At 48.9% G+C, this 13257-nt stretch overlaps 1 protein-coding gene across 1 annotated transcript; it reads left to right on the forward strand.

Moving 5' to 3' along the window:
- Window positions 1–3793: 3793 nt before the first annotated feature.
- Window positions 3794–4829, forward strand: LOC131914767 (arylsulfatase B-like; the record flags this gene model as incomplete). Its single annotated transcript, XM_059267409.1, is given in 2 exon segments — window positions 3794–4297; window positions 4299–4829. Coding segments are annotated over 2 exon segments (960 nt in total), but the record flags the coding sequence as incomplete, so codon positions are not given.
- Window positions 4830–13257: the final 8428 nt, after the last annotated feature.

Below are 13257 nucleotides of genomic sequence, written 5' to 3' on the forward strand. Positions count from 1 at the left end.
TATTCCTTGGGTCCTGACTGCCAGGATGCCTTTTCCCCTCAGAGCTGTAACACAGTAGGTAGTCCTGTCTTTCCACACAAAGCACTGGGGACAGACATTTAGCACAGTCAATCTTGGAACCATCTCTACAACCAACCACCATGTGATCAGACAGTCCAGAACTCCCCAGAAGGAGAGTGGGCAAGGGAAAGGTCAGGGCTCCCCAGCCAGGGCACAGGCAGGAGGGCTAAAAGGTCTGAATAATCAGCTCACACAGGACATGCAGATGGACAGTGGTGCTCCTGTGCCAAGTCACCCATCCACCTCCAGAGTGGCATTTCAGAAGTCAGGCCCATCGTCCCTCTTGGTGACCTTGCCTGCTTCCCAGAAGAAGGGGCAGGATCACCTTCCAGCATGACCAGGGCTTGGAGCCCATATTTGCAAGTCCCACTGACTGTGGACAGCTCTGTGATATTGGTACAGCTCAGCCTTAGAATAGGGAAGACATGGCCCAGGAACAGACTGACCCTATGACCTTCCCAGGCTCAAGCCACACCTTCATTATGGCCTGGCCCACCTGCCCTTGGTGCAGCTCAGTCTCTGCCCTTGTGGGGCCCCACCTGTGGAGCCCTGTCCCATTCTTTTTTTTTTTACATTAATTGTATTGATTTATTACATTTATGATATTATGTCATATTATGTCTTGATACTACTGTCCCTTTGTGGGGTTTTTCCATCACACAAAACAGATTTTGTACTTAGGAAATCATTGCTCTATATTCCTTTCTTCTCTGTCTTGAGATAACATCTAATCTTTCTGTCTCTATGAAGTTGTATATTCTATATATTTCATGTAATACAATTTTATAGTATTTGTCCTTTTTTTTTTTTTTTTTTTGGTTTTTCGAGACAGGGTTTCTCTGTGTAGCTTTGCGCCTTTCCTGGAACTCGCTTTGGAGACCAGGCTGGCCTCGAACTCACAGAGATCCGCCTGACTCTGCCTCCCAAGTGCTGGGATTAAAGGCGTGCGCCACCACCGCCCGGCTTGTCCTTTTTTTAATGTAAAAACATTTTATGTACAACTACAGGAGAAATAATACTCAGACAGCCTGAACATAAACCCCTGTCCCATTCTTACTGTCAAGTTCTCCCAGGCCTCCACACTTCCACATCTGCGGCTCACATTACAGATGTCTGTTTGACACCCTCCTGGTTCTGGCCAGCTGTGGGGGTGGCTCTGGCTGGAGCATGTCCCTGTGGCTTTAGACTGTAGTAGTGAGCATCTTGACCCCCAGCATCATTTGGACTGGCCTCAGAAGTCAGGAACAGCCCATCCAGGAAGCAGTCCACAAGCCTCCACGTCCCTACCTCTAAGACTGGGGGGCTTAGGAGGTATGGAGACTTCACTGGCCAGACTAGGGATATGGAGTCAACTCACCCAGGGTCCTCCTCAGCATAGATTCTTTTATCCTGCACCATGCACACCTGCCTCACACCTGCCTTACACCTGCATCACACCTGTAGTGCCTTGACAAGAACCTTCTCGCACTCATGGCCACACTCATTCCACTCATCTCTAGAGTCCTGCCCAATGGCATGCATGTATCTTCTCAGCTTGGATACCCACTGTTCTGGCTCAGTTCAAACCCCTTCCCTTACTGGAAGTTTGAAGCTGTCGGGGCTGAGGTCTTCTGGTATAGCCCTAGCCCTGTGGCTGGAGGTCCAGTTCTGTACAGCAGGAGAAACTGGCCCCGTGGTGGCTTCTGTTCTAACACTATGGCTGTGACCTCTGTAAGGTTCCCTCATCTTCCATGGGCTGTCCGGTCAACTCTCCCTCCCCATGGAGTACGACCATGTTGAGGTGGTCCCAAGGCCCTACACCCACAACCTGGCAGTGTGGTGTAAGGTTTCTGCCCATGGGCTGACAGGGGATTGGGGGGTGGGCAACTCAACATGCTCAGGAACCCTGCCGAAAAGGGCAGGCACAGTCCAGAGACCCCTACCATAAGAACTGGGAGGAGGCTGGGCGGTGGTGGCACACGCCTTTAACCCCAGCACTCGGGAGGCAGAGTCAGGCGGATCTCCGTGAGTTTGAGGCCAGCCTGGGCTAGAGAGTGAGTTCCAGGAAAGGCGCAAAGCTACACAGAGAAACCCTGTCTCGGGAAAAAAAAAAAAAGAAAAAAAGAACTGGGAGGAGACAGGATATACCAACTGAAGAACTATTAGAAAAGGAAAAGAACTAATTGGGCCTTTTTTTTTTACACCCTATCACAGGCATGCCACCAAGCCATGAAGCAGCCTCTCTCTGGGAGATTCTAGGCAAGGACTCTACCACTGAGTTTAGCTCCCAGCCCTTTCTTCCCTGGGGGATTCTAGGCAGGCCCTCTTACTGCTCAGCTGTATCCTCAGCCCCTTTTCGGTTATTCCAGAAACATTCAGTGGACAAAGGGGAATTTCCTGCACCAGGCACTAAGATAAAAGGTATTTAGTTTCCAAGGACATTACAGTGGGGGGAAAGTTGACCATTTATGGTCTCACTGTCCATCACTGTAAGAAACAAAAAAGAGGCCAGCCTGGTCTAAAGAGTGAGTTCCAGAACAGCCAGGGCTACACAGTGAAATTCTGTGGTGATATTTTAATTGTGCTGAAATGTGATTTTATTTGTATGTTAATAAATAAAGTTTACCTGGCGATCAGAGGTCATAGCTAGCCAGGAAGAGAAGTCAGGCATTGGTAGCTCATGCTCTTAATCCGATCACATGGCAGGCAGAGTCTCTGTGTGGTGAAGGACACAGCCAAGCTCGGTGACACAAGCCTTTAATCCCAGTACCAACCATAGAGACCTGGAGGTCTGTATAGACAGGCAGTGATGAGGAAGTCATGTGGCTGGGCTTAGAGCCAATGAGAAGGCAGAACAGAAAGGCAATAAAAACACAAGTCACACAGGAAGAAGCTCTCTCTGGGGAAGCCATGGCAGCGAGGTGGTAAGATCAGGTAGTCGTGGCTCTCTGATCTCTTTGGCTATTACCTCTGTATTTGGCTCTGTGTTTCTTATTTGATAAGACTGTTTAGGAATTCCCGAACACACACACGAAAGCAGACATTTATCACTACACCTGCTGTGCACCGCTCTGCACTGTTCCTGTGTCAGCCATCTTCAGACAGCTCCTGAAACCTGATTGTTTTTCCCGTTTACAGATGGGGAAACATAGACTAGTGAAGTGAAGTGATTTTCCCAAAGACACACAGCCAGAGCTGAGAGAGCCTGAGTTAGAGTGTGTGTCTCTAGCACACAAGAGGCAGAGGCAAGAGGATCACCAGTTCTAGGCTAGCCTGGGCTACATAACAACAAGACCTTGCCTCAAACAACTGAAAAGAGAGACCAAGAATATGGCTCAGTTGTCAGAGTGCTTGCTTAGGACTCATGAAGAGCTGGAGTTCATCCCAGTACCTGCTAAACCAGACATGGTGGTGTACATCTGTCATCCCAGCACTCGAGGCAGAGGCAGGGGCTGGAGAGATGGCTCAGTGGTGAAGAGTGTGGGTCCTCTTCCAGAGGACCTGGGTGTGATTCCCAACACTCACATGACAACTCATAACCGTATGAATTCCAGTTCTGGGGGATCCAACGCTCTCTTGTGGCCTCTGTGGGCACCAGGCTTACACGTCATGCACAGACATCCATATAGTCAATACATATAAAATTTAAAAAAAAAAAAAAAAAAAAAAAAAAAAAGTGAGAAGCAAGCCAGTAAGCAGCACCCGTCCATGGCCTCTGCATCAGCCCCTGCCTGGGGGTTCCTGCCCTGTTTGAGTTCCTGTCCTGACTTCCGTCAGTGGTGAACAGCAATGTGGAAGTCTGCTCTTCCTCTACCTGGCTCTCCAGTCTGTCCACGATCCCGTTCAGGTCCCTGAGGAGTACATGAAGCCATATGACTTTATCCAAGATAAGCACAGACGGATTTATGCAGGGATGGTGTCCCTCATGGATGAAGCAGTAGGAAACGTCACCGAAGCCTTGAAAAGCCACGGGCTCTGGAACAACACTGTGTTCATCTTCTCCACAGACAATGATGGGCAGACTCTGTCTGGGGGCAACAACTGGCCACTTCGAGGAAGGAAATGGACCCTGTGGGAAGGAAGCATCTGTGGAATGAGCTTTGCGGCAAGCCCCTTGCTGAAACAAAAAGGCGTGAAGACCCGGGAGCTCATCCACATCTCAGATTGGCTTCCACCTCTGGCGAATCTGGCTGGGGGAATCACCAACAGTACCAAGCCTCTGGATGGCTTCGATGTGTGGAGGACCATCAGTGAAGGAAGCCCACCCCTCCCCCAGAGTGGAGCTGCTGCACAACACTGATCGCAACTTTTTGCACAGTTTGCCGTGTCCTGGCAAGAGCATGGCTACCGCAAAGAACGACTCTTTTCCTTTAGAACATTCTGCCCTTAACACTTCTGTCCACGCTGGGATTAGATACAAAAACTGGAAACTCCTCACGGGCCACCCAGGCTGTGGTTACTGGTTCCCGCCTCCATCTCAATCCAACGTTTCTGAGATACCTTCACTGGACTCATCAACCAAGACACTCTGGCTGTTTGACATCAATCAGGACCCTGAAGAAAAAAATGACCTGTCCCAGGAGCACCCCCACATCGTCCGGAAGCTCCTTTCCCGCCTGCAGTACTACCGTAAGCACTCTGTGCCTTGGTACTTCCCACCCTTGGACCCCCGCTGTGATCCCAAGGATACCGGCGTGTGGAGCCCCTGGATGTAGGGTCCCAGGGGAGGCTGGAGCGCATGTGTGCAGGCTAGACCTTGGGCCCCTACTCTGCTGGCTTCTTTCTTTTTTTTTTTTTTTTTTTTTTTTTTTTTTTTTTTTTTTTGGTTTTTCGAGACAGGGTTTCTCTGTGTAGCTTTGCGCCTTTCCTGGAACTCGCTTTGGAGACCAGGCTGGCCTCGAACTCACAGAGATCCGCCTGGCTCTGCCTCCCGAGTGCTGGGATTAAAGGCGTGCGCCACCACCGCCCGGCTGGCTTCTTTCTTTTTTAAAAAATAACCCCAGCCCCTTCACCTGGCCCTCAGGCTACATAATCCACCAAAGGAGTCCAGTTTCAACCACAGTACATTTCAAAAGCCAGTAAAATCCAGATGGACGGATCCTGATGTTGGCTGGTGTTAGTGTCTGGAGGCCAGAGTGACTGGGTTCTTCCTGCCTCCTAAATGGCCGACACTGGAAACTGGACATAGAAGGCTATCCCTGAGTCCTGGAGGCCAGAGCAGCTGGCTCTTTTTGCCTCACAAGTCAGTCCTTAGAACTCCCTCTGCTAATAACCAGTTTTATTGGCAAAACACACGTAACAAAGGCAGGGAGCAGATGATTTCTAGAGGTTCTGCTGGCTGTGAGGGCTCCCTGTCTGTGAGATCTTGTTCAAGCTTTCCACATCCTGCCGGCTCACCCCTCACTCACTCACCTCACTGTGGAGAATAAAGCCCATGGCAGTAAACCAGCATGGAGGAATGTCTGTGCCTTGGTTTGGGTTTGTACAATAACTAAATGTGCTCTTATTCTATCACCCCCACCCACTGTTGCTCATTCTGTCTAAACTTCTGCTACCTCGGCTTGTGTGGCCCTATCCCTGTCATGCTTTTAGATGTTGCTGTCCTGTGCCTGAGGTCACTTTCTCCTCTTCTCCAAGCATTCTGAGCTCTGGGATAGTCCCGAACCCTGCCCAGAGAAGGTGGACCGGTCATTCTGTGGCCGTGCTCATGGGAGTTGTAGGTCTGTAGCATCTGCTAAGGAGGTTTATTCTTGTTGCATGGAATCCAGCCAGATTGTGGCTGGGTCTCCCAATACGCCATGATCTATGCTGCTTTCTCAAGCAGTGGGAAGAAAGGCCAGGAAAGCACCTTTGTCCAGGTGATGGGTGGGGCAGTTTGAGAAAGGGAGTGGCCAACGTCAAGTGTGTGGGCCTTAGTAAAGCCGAGGAGCGCCATCCTTATTCCTCCCATTCCGTGTTTCACTGCCTCGTATTGGGGTTCTGGGGTGGAAGAATGAGGATACACTAGTTGACCTTCAACCCTTTCTCAGGCCCTCTATATCCTCCTAATGTGACTCCATCCAGATTAGCCTCAGAGAGTGCCAAACCCAGAGAGATGCAAAAACGGTGCTCCTCATCACCACCGCTGCCTTGTTCACAGCTTACACCAATGCCTGCTACAGGGTCTGGGACATAATAGGCACATAGTAGATTTTTGAAATGAATGAATTAACCAAATAAACAGCAACTACTCATCATGAATGATACTAGTCCAGTGAGCTGACTATAAGGGCAATATAACTATCCTCCAGCTCCTTAAGCTCTCTGCCCTGGCGGGAGCACGATCCACATATCGGGACAGTCACTGGCCCTGCATGGCAGGGCTGTGATGTCCTCTCCAGGGGGACAAAAGAGAATTCTTTTTCCTAGGAATTCTCCTTTGCCAGCAATCTATTCCCATTCTTCACTGAGCACTAGAAATTAAAACCACCAAATATGATACAGGTCCTTGTGTACAGCCATCTTCCGTTCAGTAGCTGTATTTCCTGGTCATTGATATTCAGTATTTTATTGTGATAAGACTATTGTGAAAAAATGGTGCTAAAGCTAATGACATTTTTTACCAACCTTTACTCAACGCACATGCTGGCCATGGGTCCCCCTCTACTCCAGAGCCCACGGCAGAGAGTCTGAGTGACGGGAGTCTGGACGTCCCTCCTGTCCCGCAGCTGTAGGTGGCCGTTAGGATTCTGAGACCGAAGGTTACTACGACATAACACCTATTTGAATTTTCCTGATTATTCTCTGAGCAGCTGCCTTCAATCCTTTGACTGTGAGCTAACATATGAATAGATTAAAGGAGACTTTCAGAAAGTAATGTTAAAAAATGACTGGAGAGTCCATTTAATAAAACAAATAGAATGGCGTAGGTCTCAGGATCGATCTCCTCGGACTTGCATGTTTTACACAAAAAGGAAAGATGAATAGCCTCGCTTTAGAAATATTAATGTTAGTTCTTTGCAAATGTGTTTACTGCTAAAGGAGGATTGTTTATTAACTTACGAACCCATTTCCTTTTGTTACCACATGACTGTTCCAGATTTGAGGGACAAAATAAAATTAATCTTTCTAAAAAAAAAAAAAAAAAGTGGAGCAGGCAGCCACATGGCTTAGTAGGTAAAGGCAGGTGCCGCCAATCTGGGGACAGGAGAGCAATGCTTAGGACCCACGTGGACCCACAGGAGAGGACTGACTCCCACAGGCTGTCCTCTGACTGCCACTTACAACATCTCATACACAAATAACTGTGATTTAAAATGAGAGGGAGAGTTGGGAGGAGAGTCATCCAACATCATCCTTCCCACTACACGGTGAATTCAATGGCTGCCTGGGCTACGTAAGACTTTGTCTCAAAAATGGGCTGGTGGTGGGAGAATGGGGATGGAGGGAAGCGCACAGACATAAATGTCCTGACAGGAACACACATGAATACAGGCACATAAACACACACCCACTGCACATGCAGACATTCATGGAGACTCCCACACAGCCACCTGTGTGGACATACAAGGAAGGACACACAGACATGGACACATGGAGGGCACGCAGTCACACTTATATACCACACGACCTATCAAAGGCATTTCAGATTGGTCACCTGTGTCCAGTGTGTGAGCAGTGTGTCCTGATGTTTGCCAGTCTTTTTTTTTTTTAATTCCTTGGGATAAGGTCTTGCTATGCTGCCCTGGCTTTGGATAGCTGGCCTCAAGCAATCCTCCTACCTCCACTTTCCTAGTAGCAGGGCCTATTGGTAATACCACTACATCTAACTTTCTATTCTTGCCTTTTTGTTTTGAGCCTAACCTTTAATGGCTGAGGCATTCCTCCAGCCCCTATTCTCTTATCTATTTATTTTATTACCTTTTTATTTATTTATTTATTTATTTTGTTTTTCGAGACAGGGTTTCTCTGTGTAGCTTTGCACCTTTCCTGGAACTCGCTTTGGAGACCAGGCTGGCCTCGAACTCACAGAGATCCGCCTGGCTCTGCCTCCCAAGTGCTGGGATTAAAGGCGTGCGCCACCACCGCCCGGCTTTTTGTTTTTTTGAGATAGGGTTTCTCTGTGTAGTCCTGGCTGTCCCGGAACTCACTCTGTAGACCAGGCTGGCATCAAACTCAGAGATCCACCTGTCTCTGCCTCCCAAGTGCTGGTATTAAAGGAGTGTGCCACCACACCTGGATACATATTATTTTATTTTTGAGACAGGGTCTCACTGTGTATCCCTGACTGGCCTGGAACCCACTATGGAGATGAGGTTGGTCTCAAACTCACAGAGATCCACCTGCCTCTGCCTTTTGAGTGCTGGGATTAGGAGGATGCAGCACTACACTCAGCTTTACATTTTTTTTATTCCATTGACTTATTTATTGTGTAAGTGTGGGTGGGAGAAGAGCATATGTGAACATCAGAGGCAAACTTGCAGAATTTGGTTCTTTCCTTCCACCACGTGGAGCCTGGGGATCGAACTCAGGTTGTCAGGCTTGGCTGCAAGCAATTTCACCTGCTGAGCTATCTCACTGACCCACAAGTTGTGGAGGTCTCTGCAAACACCAGAGCTGGCAGAGTAATGATCCATGATCTGCGTGAAGCAAGAAGGAAGTCCGGTTCGCCACACTTCGTAGCCAGTGTTGGTTCGAACTTCTAGAACCTGACACTGGCAGTGTATTTTAGGCATGTTTAAGTACAGCACAATTTGGAAAAGTTTCCTGGTGTAACATAATCCTGTGTGCAGAAGGAGGCACAATTACAGTGAAATTCTTCTCAAAGTTCATGTCACTTCTTCCATGAAGATGGGTTCTAGAGACCGGCCGGCTACATGAGTTACCTTAAGGGCTGTCTCAGTTAAGGTTTTCATTGCTGTGAACAGATGGCAGCATGCGGACAGACATGGTGCTGGAAAAGGAGCTGAGAATTCTACATCCTTGATCCACAGGCAACAGGAAGTGAACCGAGACACTACATACTTCCTTCAACAAGGCCATACCTATTCCAACAGAGCTACACCTCCCACTCCCTTTGGGGGCCATTTTCTTTCAAACCACCACATTCCACTCTCTGGCCCTCAAAGGCTTGTAGCCATACCATAATGCAAAAATGCATTGAATCCCACTTCAAAAGTCTCCTTAGTCTGTAACAGTCTCAACAACGTTTTAAAAGTCCAAAGTTCAAAGTCTCTTCTGAGATTCATTCAGTGTCTTAACTGTAATCTCCTATAAAACAAAACAAAGCAGATCACATACTTCCAACATATAATGGAACAGGATATACGTTAACATTTCAAAATGTAGGAGAGGGAACATAGTGAGGAAATACTGGACCAAATCAAGACCAAAAACAAGCTGGGTAAACTCTAAGCTCTGCACTGATGTTGAAATGCTCTCCATATCTCCAACTCCTTTCAGCTCTGTTGACTGCAACACACTTCTTTCTCTTGGCCTGGTTCCATTCCCTGTTAGCAGCTCTCCTCAGCAGGTATCCCATGGCAGAACCCAACATCTTAGGTTCTCCAAGACAATCTAGGCTTCACCTTCACAGCTTCATGCAGTGGCCTCTCTACACCTCCATTCAGAAACACCCTTGACACGTGCCGGGCCTCACCAGCTTTTCTTGGTTGTGGAGGAATATTCCATAGCCCTTTCTTCTGTCCTTAAAGCCAGAACCACGTGGCCAAAGCTGCCAAGTTCTACATCTTCACCATCTTTCTGTTTTCGACAGTTTCCTTCACTGCCTAAGCTTGGCTCTTCTGCAACTTGCTCTGTAAACTAGGCTCCCATAGGTCATCAAATCATACCAAGGACCACTGTTTTCCATGTTCTTACTAGGATGATCCATTAAGCAGCACTTACAGCATTCAACTGATTTTCTTTTTTTTCTTTTTTCTTTTTCTTTTCTTTTCTTTTTTTTTTTTTGGTTTTTCGAGACAGGGTTTCTCTGTGTAGCTTTGCACCTTTCCTGGGACTCACTTGGTAGCCCAGGCTGGCCTCGAACTCACAGAGATCCGCCTGGCTCTGCCTCCCGAGTGCTGGGATTAAAGGCGTGCGCTGCCGCTGCCACCACCACCCGGCTCAACTGATTTTCTAATCCACAGTCCCAAGGTCCTTATTCCTTCAAACAAAAACATGGTCAGGCCTATCACAGCAATCTCCCAGTCCCTGGTACCAACTTCTATCTTAGTTAGGGTTTTATTGCTGTGAACAGACACCGTGACCTTGGCAACTCCTTTATGTTTTGATCCTGCAGGGAACAGGAAATGATCTGAGACACTAGATGTGGCTTGAGCATGAGACCTCAAAGCCCACCTCCACAGTGACACACTGCCTCCAACAAGGCCACACCCACTCCAGCAAATCCTAATAGTGCCACTCTCTTTTGGGGCCATTTTCTTTCAAACCACCACAAGGGCTTAGGGGAGGATCTGGTGTGGTCTTAGTCATCTGAGCTATTAGCCACCTCCCATCCTGGATGTGGGAGCTCTGGGGAGCCGCTGGGCCGGGCTCTACAGATAGCACAAGGATCACCAGGCTATTAGTCACCTCCATTTCCAGCCTTCAGGGCAGAAAATAGGTTATATATCTTTTTTTTTTTTTTTTTTTTTTTTTTTTTTTTTTTTTTTTTTTCCGAGACAGGGTTTCTCTTTGTAGCTTTGGATCCTGTCCTGGAACTCACTCTGTAGCCCAGGCTGGCCTTGAACTCACAGAGATCCGCCTGCCTCTACCTCCTGAGTGCTGGGATTAAAGGCGTGCGCCGCCACTGCCCGGCACATCTTTGAAAACGCAATCGCAATCCCACGTGTTTAACATTCCTGGTTCCCCTAGCGCTATCTGTGAGCGCAAGAACCTTTGTGCTCCCAACAACAAATGGTTCTATCTTGGAAATGCTCAGGAGCTCTGGACTGAACCCTAAGAAACCATCATGAGGGGCAGAGGAAGACCTCATCTGTTAAAACCAGAGATTTGGGAACTGGGCATGGAGATCAGTGGTAGAACGAGTTTTAGCATGTGCAAAGTCCCTGGGTTCCAGTCCCAGCCCTAAAAACAAAAATGGTTGTTAGGCTGGGGAGGTGGCTCAGCCTATAAAGCACTCGGCATACAGGCATAGGGACTTGAATTCAGTCCCCAGAATCCATGTAAAGTACACACATGCCTGTGTGGCCCCAGGAAAACTAATTTTGCAGTTGCTGCCCCAGAATCCTGTTGAGATGCAGTCTGTCTGTCCGTGTCTCTCACACAGGTCGGGTTTGAGCTCTGGGTCAGGGCTCTAGTCCATTCATCTCTCTACATTCAGAATCCCTTTACTCTGCAAACCTTGGTCGCTTCCTGGAAGCACAGGGTGGACCCGCACCGAATGTCCAGCTGCCTCCACTCACTGTACATGGTGATGCTCAAGGTATTGGCCATTTTGGTGGCACTGCAGTGTCCAGAGCACAGGATTTGACTGTCACTGGTCACAGTGTGCAGTTCGAAAGCTACCTAGTTTGGGTCCTAGCCAATGGGCTTTGATAGAGACATGTCCAAGGCGATAAGCTGAGGGTCTGACAGTCCACACTGCAGTTCACCAAGAGTGACCCTCTCACAGGAAGCGCAGGGTGCCGAGGCTCCAGCCAGGGCAGGAACTTTTTTTTTTTTTTTTTGGTTTTCCGAGACAGGGTTTCTCTTTGTCGCTTTGGAGCCTATCCTGGATCTCGCTATGTAGCCCAGGCTGGCCTTGAACTCACAGAGATCCACCTGCCTCTGCCTCTGCCTCCCGAGTGCTGGGATTAAAGGCGTGTAGAGCAGGAACTCTTAACCTCTGCACCTCTGGGGGAAAGTTCTGTAGTGTTCTGGTGCTGGGCCCCAACCTGCAAGAGGCCCCACCTCATGCTAGGATTTTCAGATTCCCTGCTCTACATGGTGGACCTGGCTCAACAGGAGAGATCAGTAAGGGGCTGGGGCAGCTCAGGAGGCCGAGACAGATTCTGATGCAGCCTCTGAGAGAAGGTGAGTCAGCTGGGTTCAATGGTGTGCGTCTTCGGTCTTAGCACTTGGGAGGCAGAGGCAAGTTCTCTGTGAGTTCGAGGCCAGCCTGGTCTACATAGAGCCAGGACTCTAGAGTAAGACTCTGTCTCAAAAATAAAATGAGAGAGGGAAGGGAGGGAAGAGAATACTTGAGGAGGGGGTGGGGGTTCTGGAAGAGGAGGATCGGCAGGGAAGGAAGGTTTTGAAGACTAAGCGGGAGTTTTGCCGAGTGAGCCAGGCATGATTCTGGCAGAGTCAACTGCAGCAGCAGAGGGTGGGCATGCAGAGGCAATTGGGAGGAAGAGATGTTCGGGTGAAGAGACTCCACAAGCCAAGTGGGGGGCTAGGGAGCTAACTTTCTCCTGGGGAGCCCCTCGTGAGACCTGAGTTACTGGAAGACTTCTGCAGTGGCCAGAGTTACAGGATGTGGGAGGTTCTGCTCTCTCCAACCCGAGGCCAGCCCTGCCCAGGGGGACTGCTCTCACCTAGGGACAGCAGACAGCAGACCAGCAACCAGAGGGGTGTCATGGTGGCTAAGCTGTGAGAGGAAGGTTCCTTGTCAGCTGCCCGCAAGTCAGTGGGGACAGGAGGGAGGCAGGAGGCGAAAGGTCCAGGGTTGTGTCTTGTTTTGGAGACCCTAGGATTAGGGCCAGGGATGCCAGGATTAGATGAGGACCAGATGCTGGAGAGGGGCCTCAGTTGTAGTTATGTCCAAATGTGTCCATGGGAAGTGCTGACAGAAGAGGCAGATGCCTTGATTCTTAGTATTGAGACAGCAGGGAGGCGGGAGTGAGAAAGTGAGTGAGTGCATGCGTGCATGCATGTGCATGCGTGCATGTGTATGTTACACCTTCCAGCACAGCTTAGGTACAGTGGTGACTTCTGGACCCAGACAGGAAGTTAACAGGAAGCTGCCACAGTGACCTCAGGGACACAGGGGCCATCCCTTTTGCTTTTACTTTGAACTTACAACGTAAAAAAAGCTGGTCTCACACTCACAGCTGTCTTCCTGCCTCTGCTTCCTGGGTGCTGGGTTATACGCAGGTACCACCATGCCTGGGTTCTTTCTTGTTGCTTTCTTCTTTCTTTCTTTTATTCAGAGTATCATGTAACCCATGCTGGCCTCAAATCATTTGTAACTGAATCCCCATATCATCAAAAATGATTTTGAATTTCTGATCCTCC

The sequence above is a fragment of the Peromyscus eremicus genome, chromosome 7 (genome assembly GCF_949786415.1).
Source record: "Peromyscus eremicus chromosome 7, PerEre_H2_v1, whole genome shotgun sequence".
NCBI classification, from domain to species: Eukaryota; Metazoa; Chordata; class Mammalia; order Rodentia; family Cricetidae; genus Peromyscus; species Peromyscus eremicus.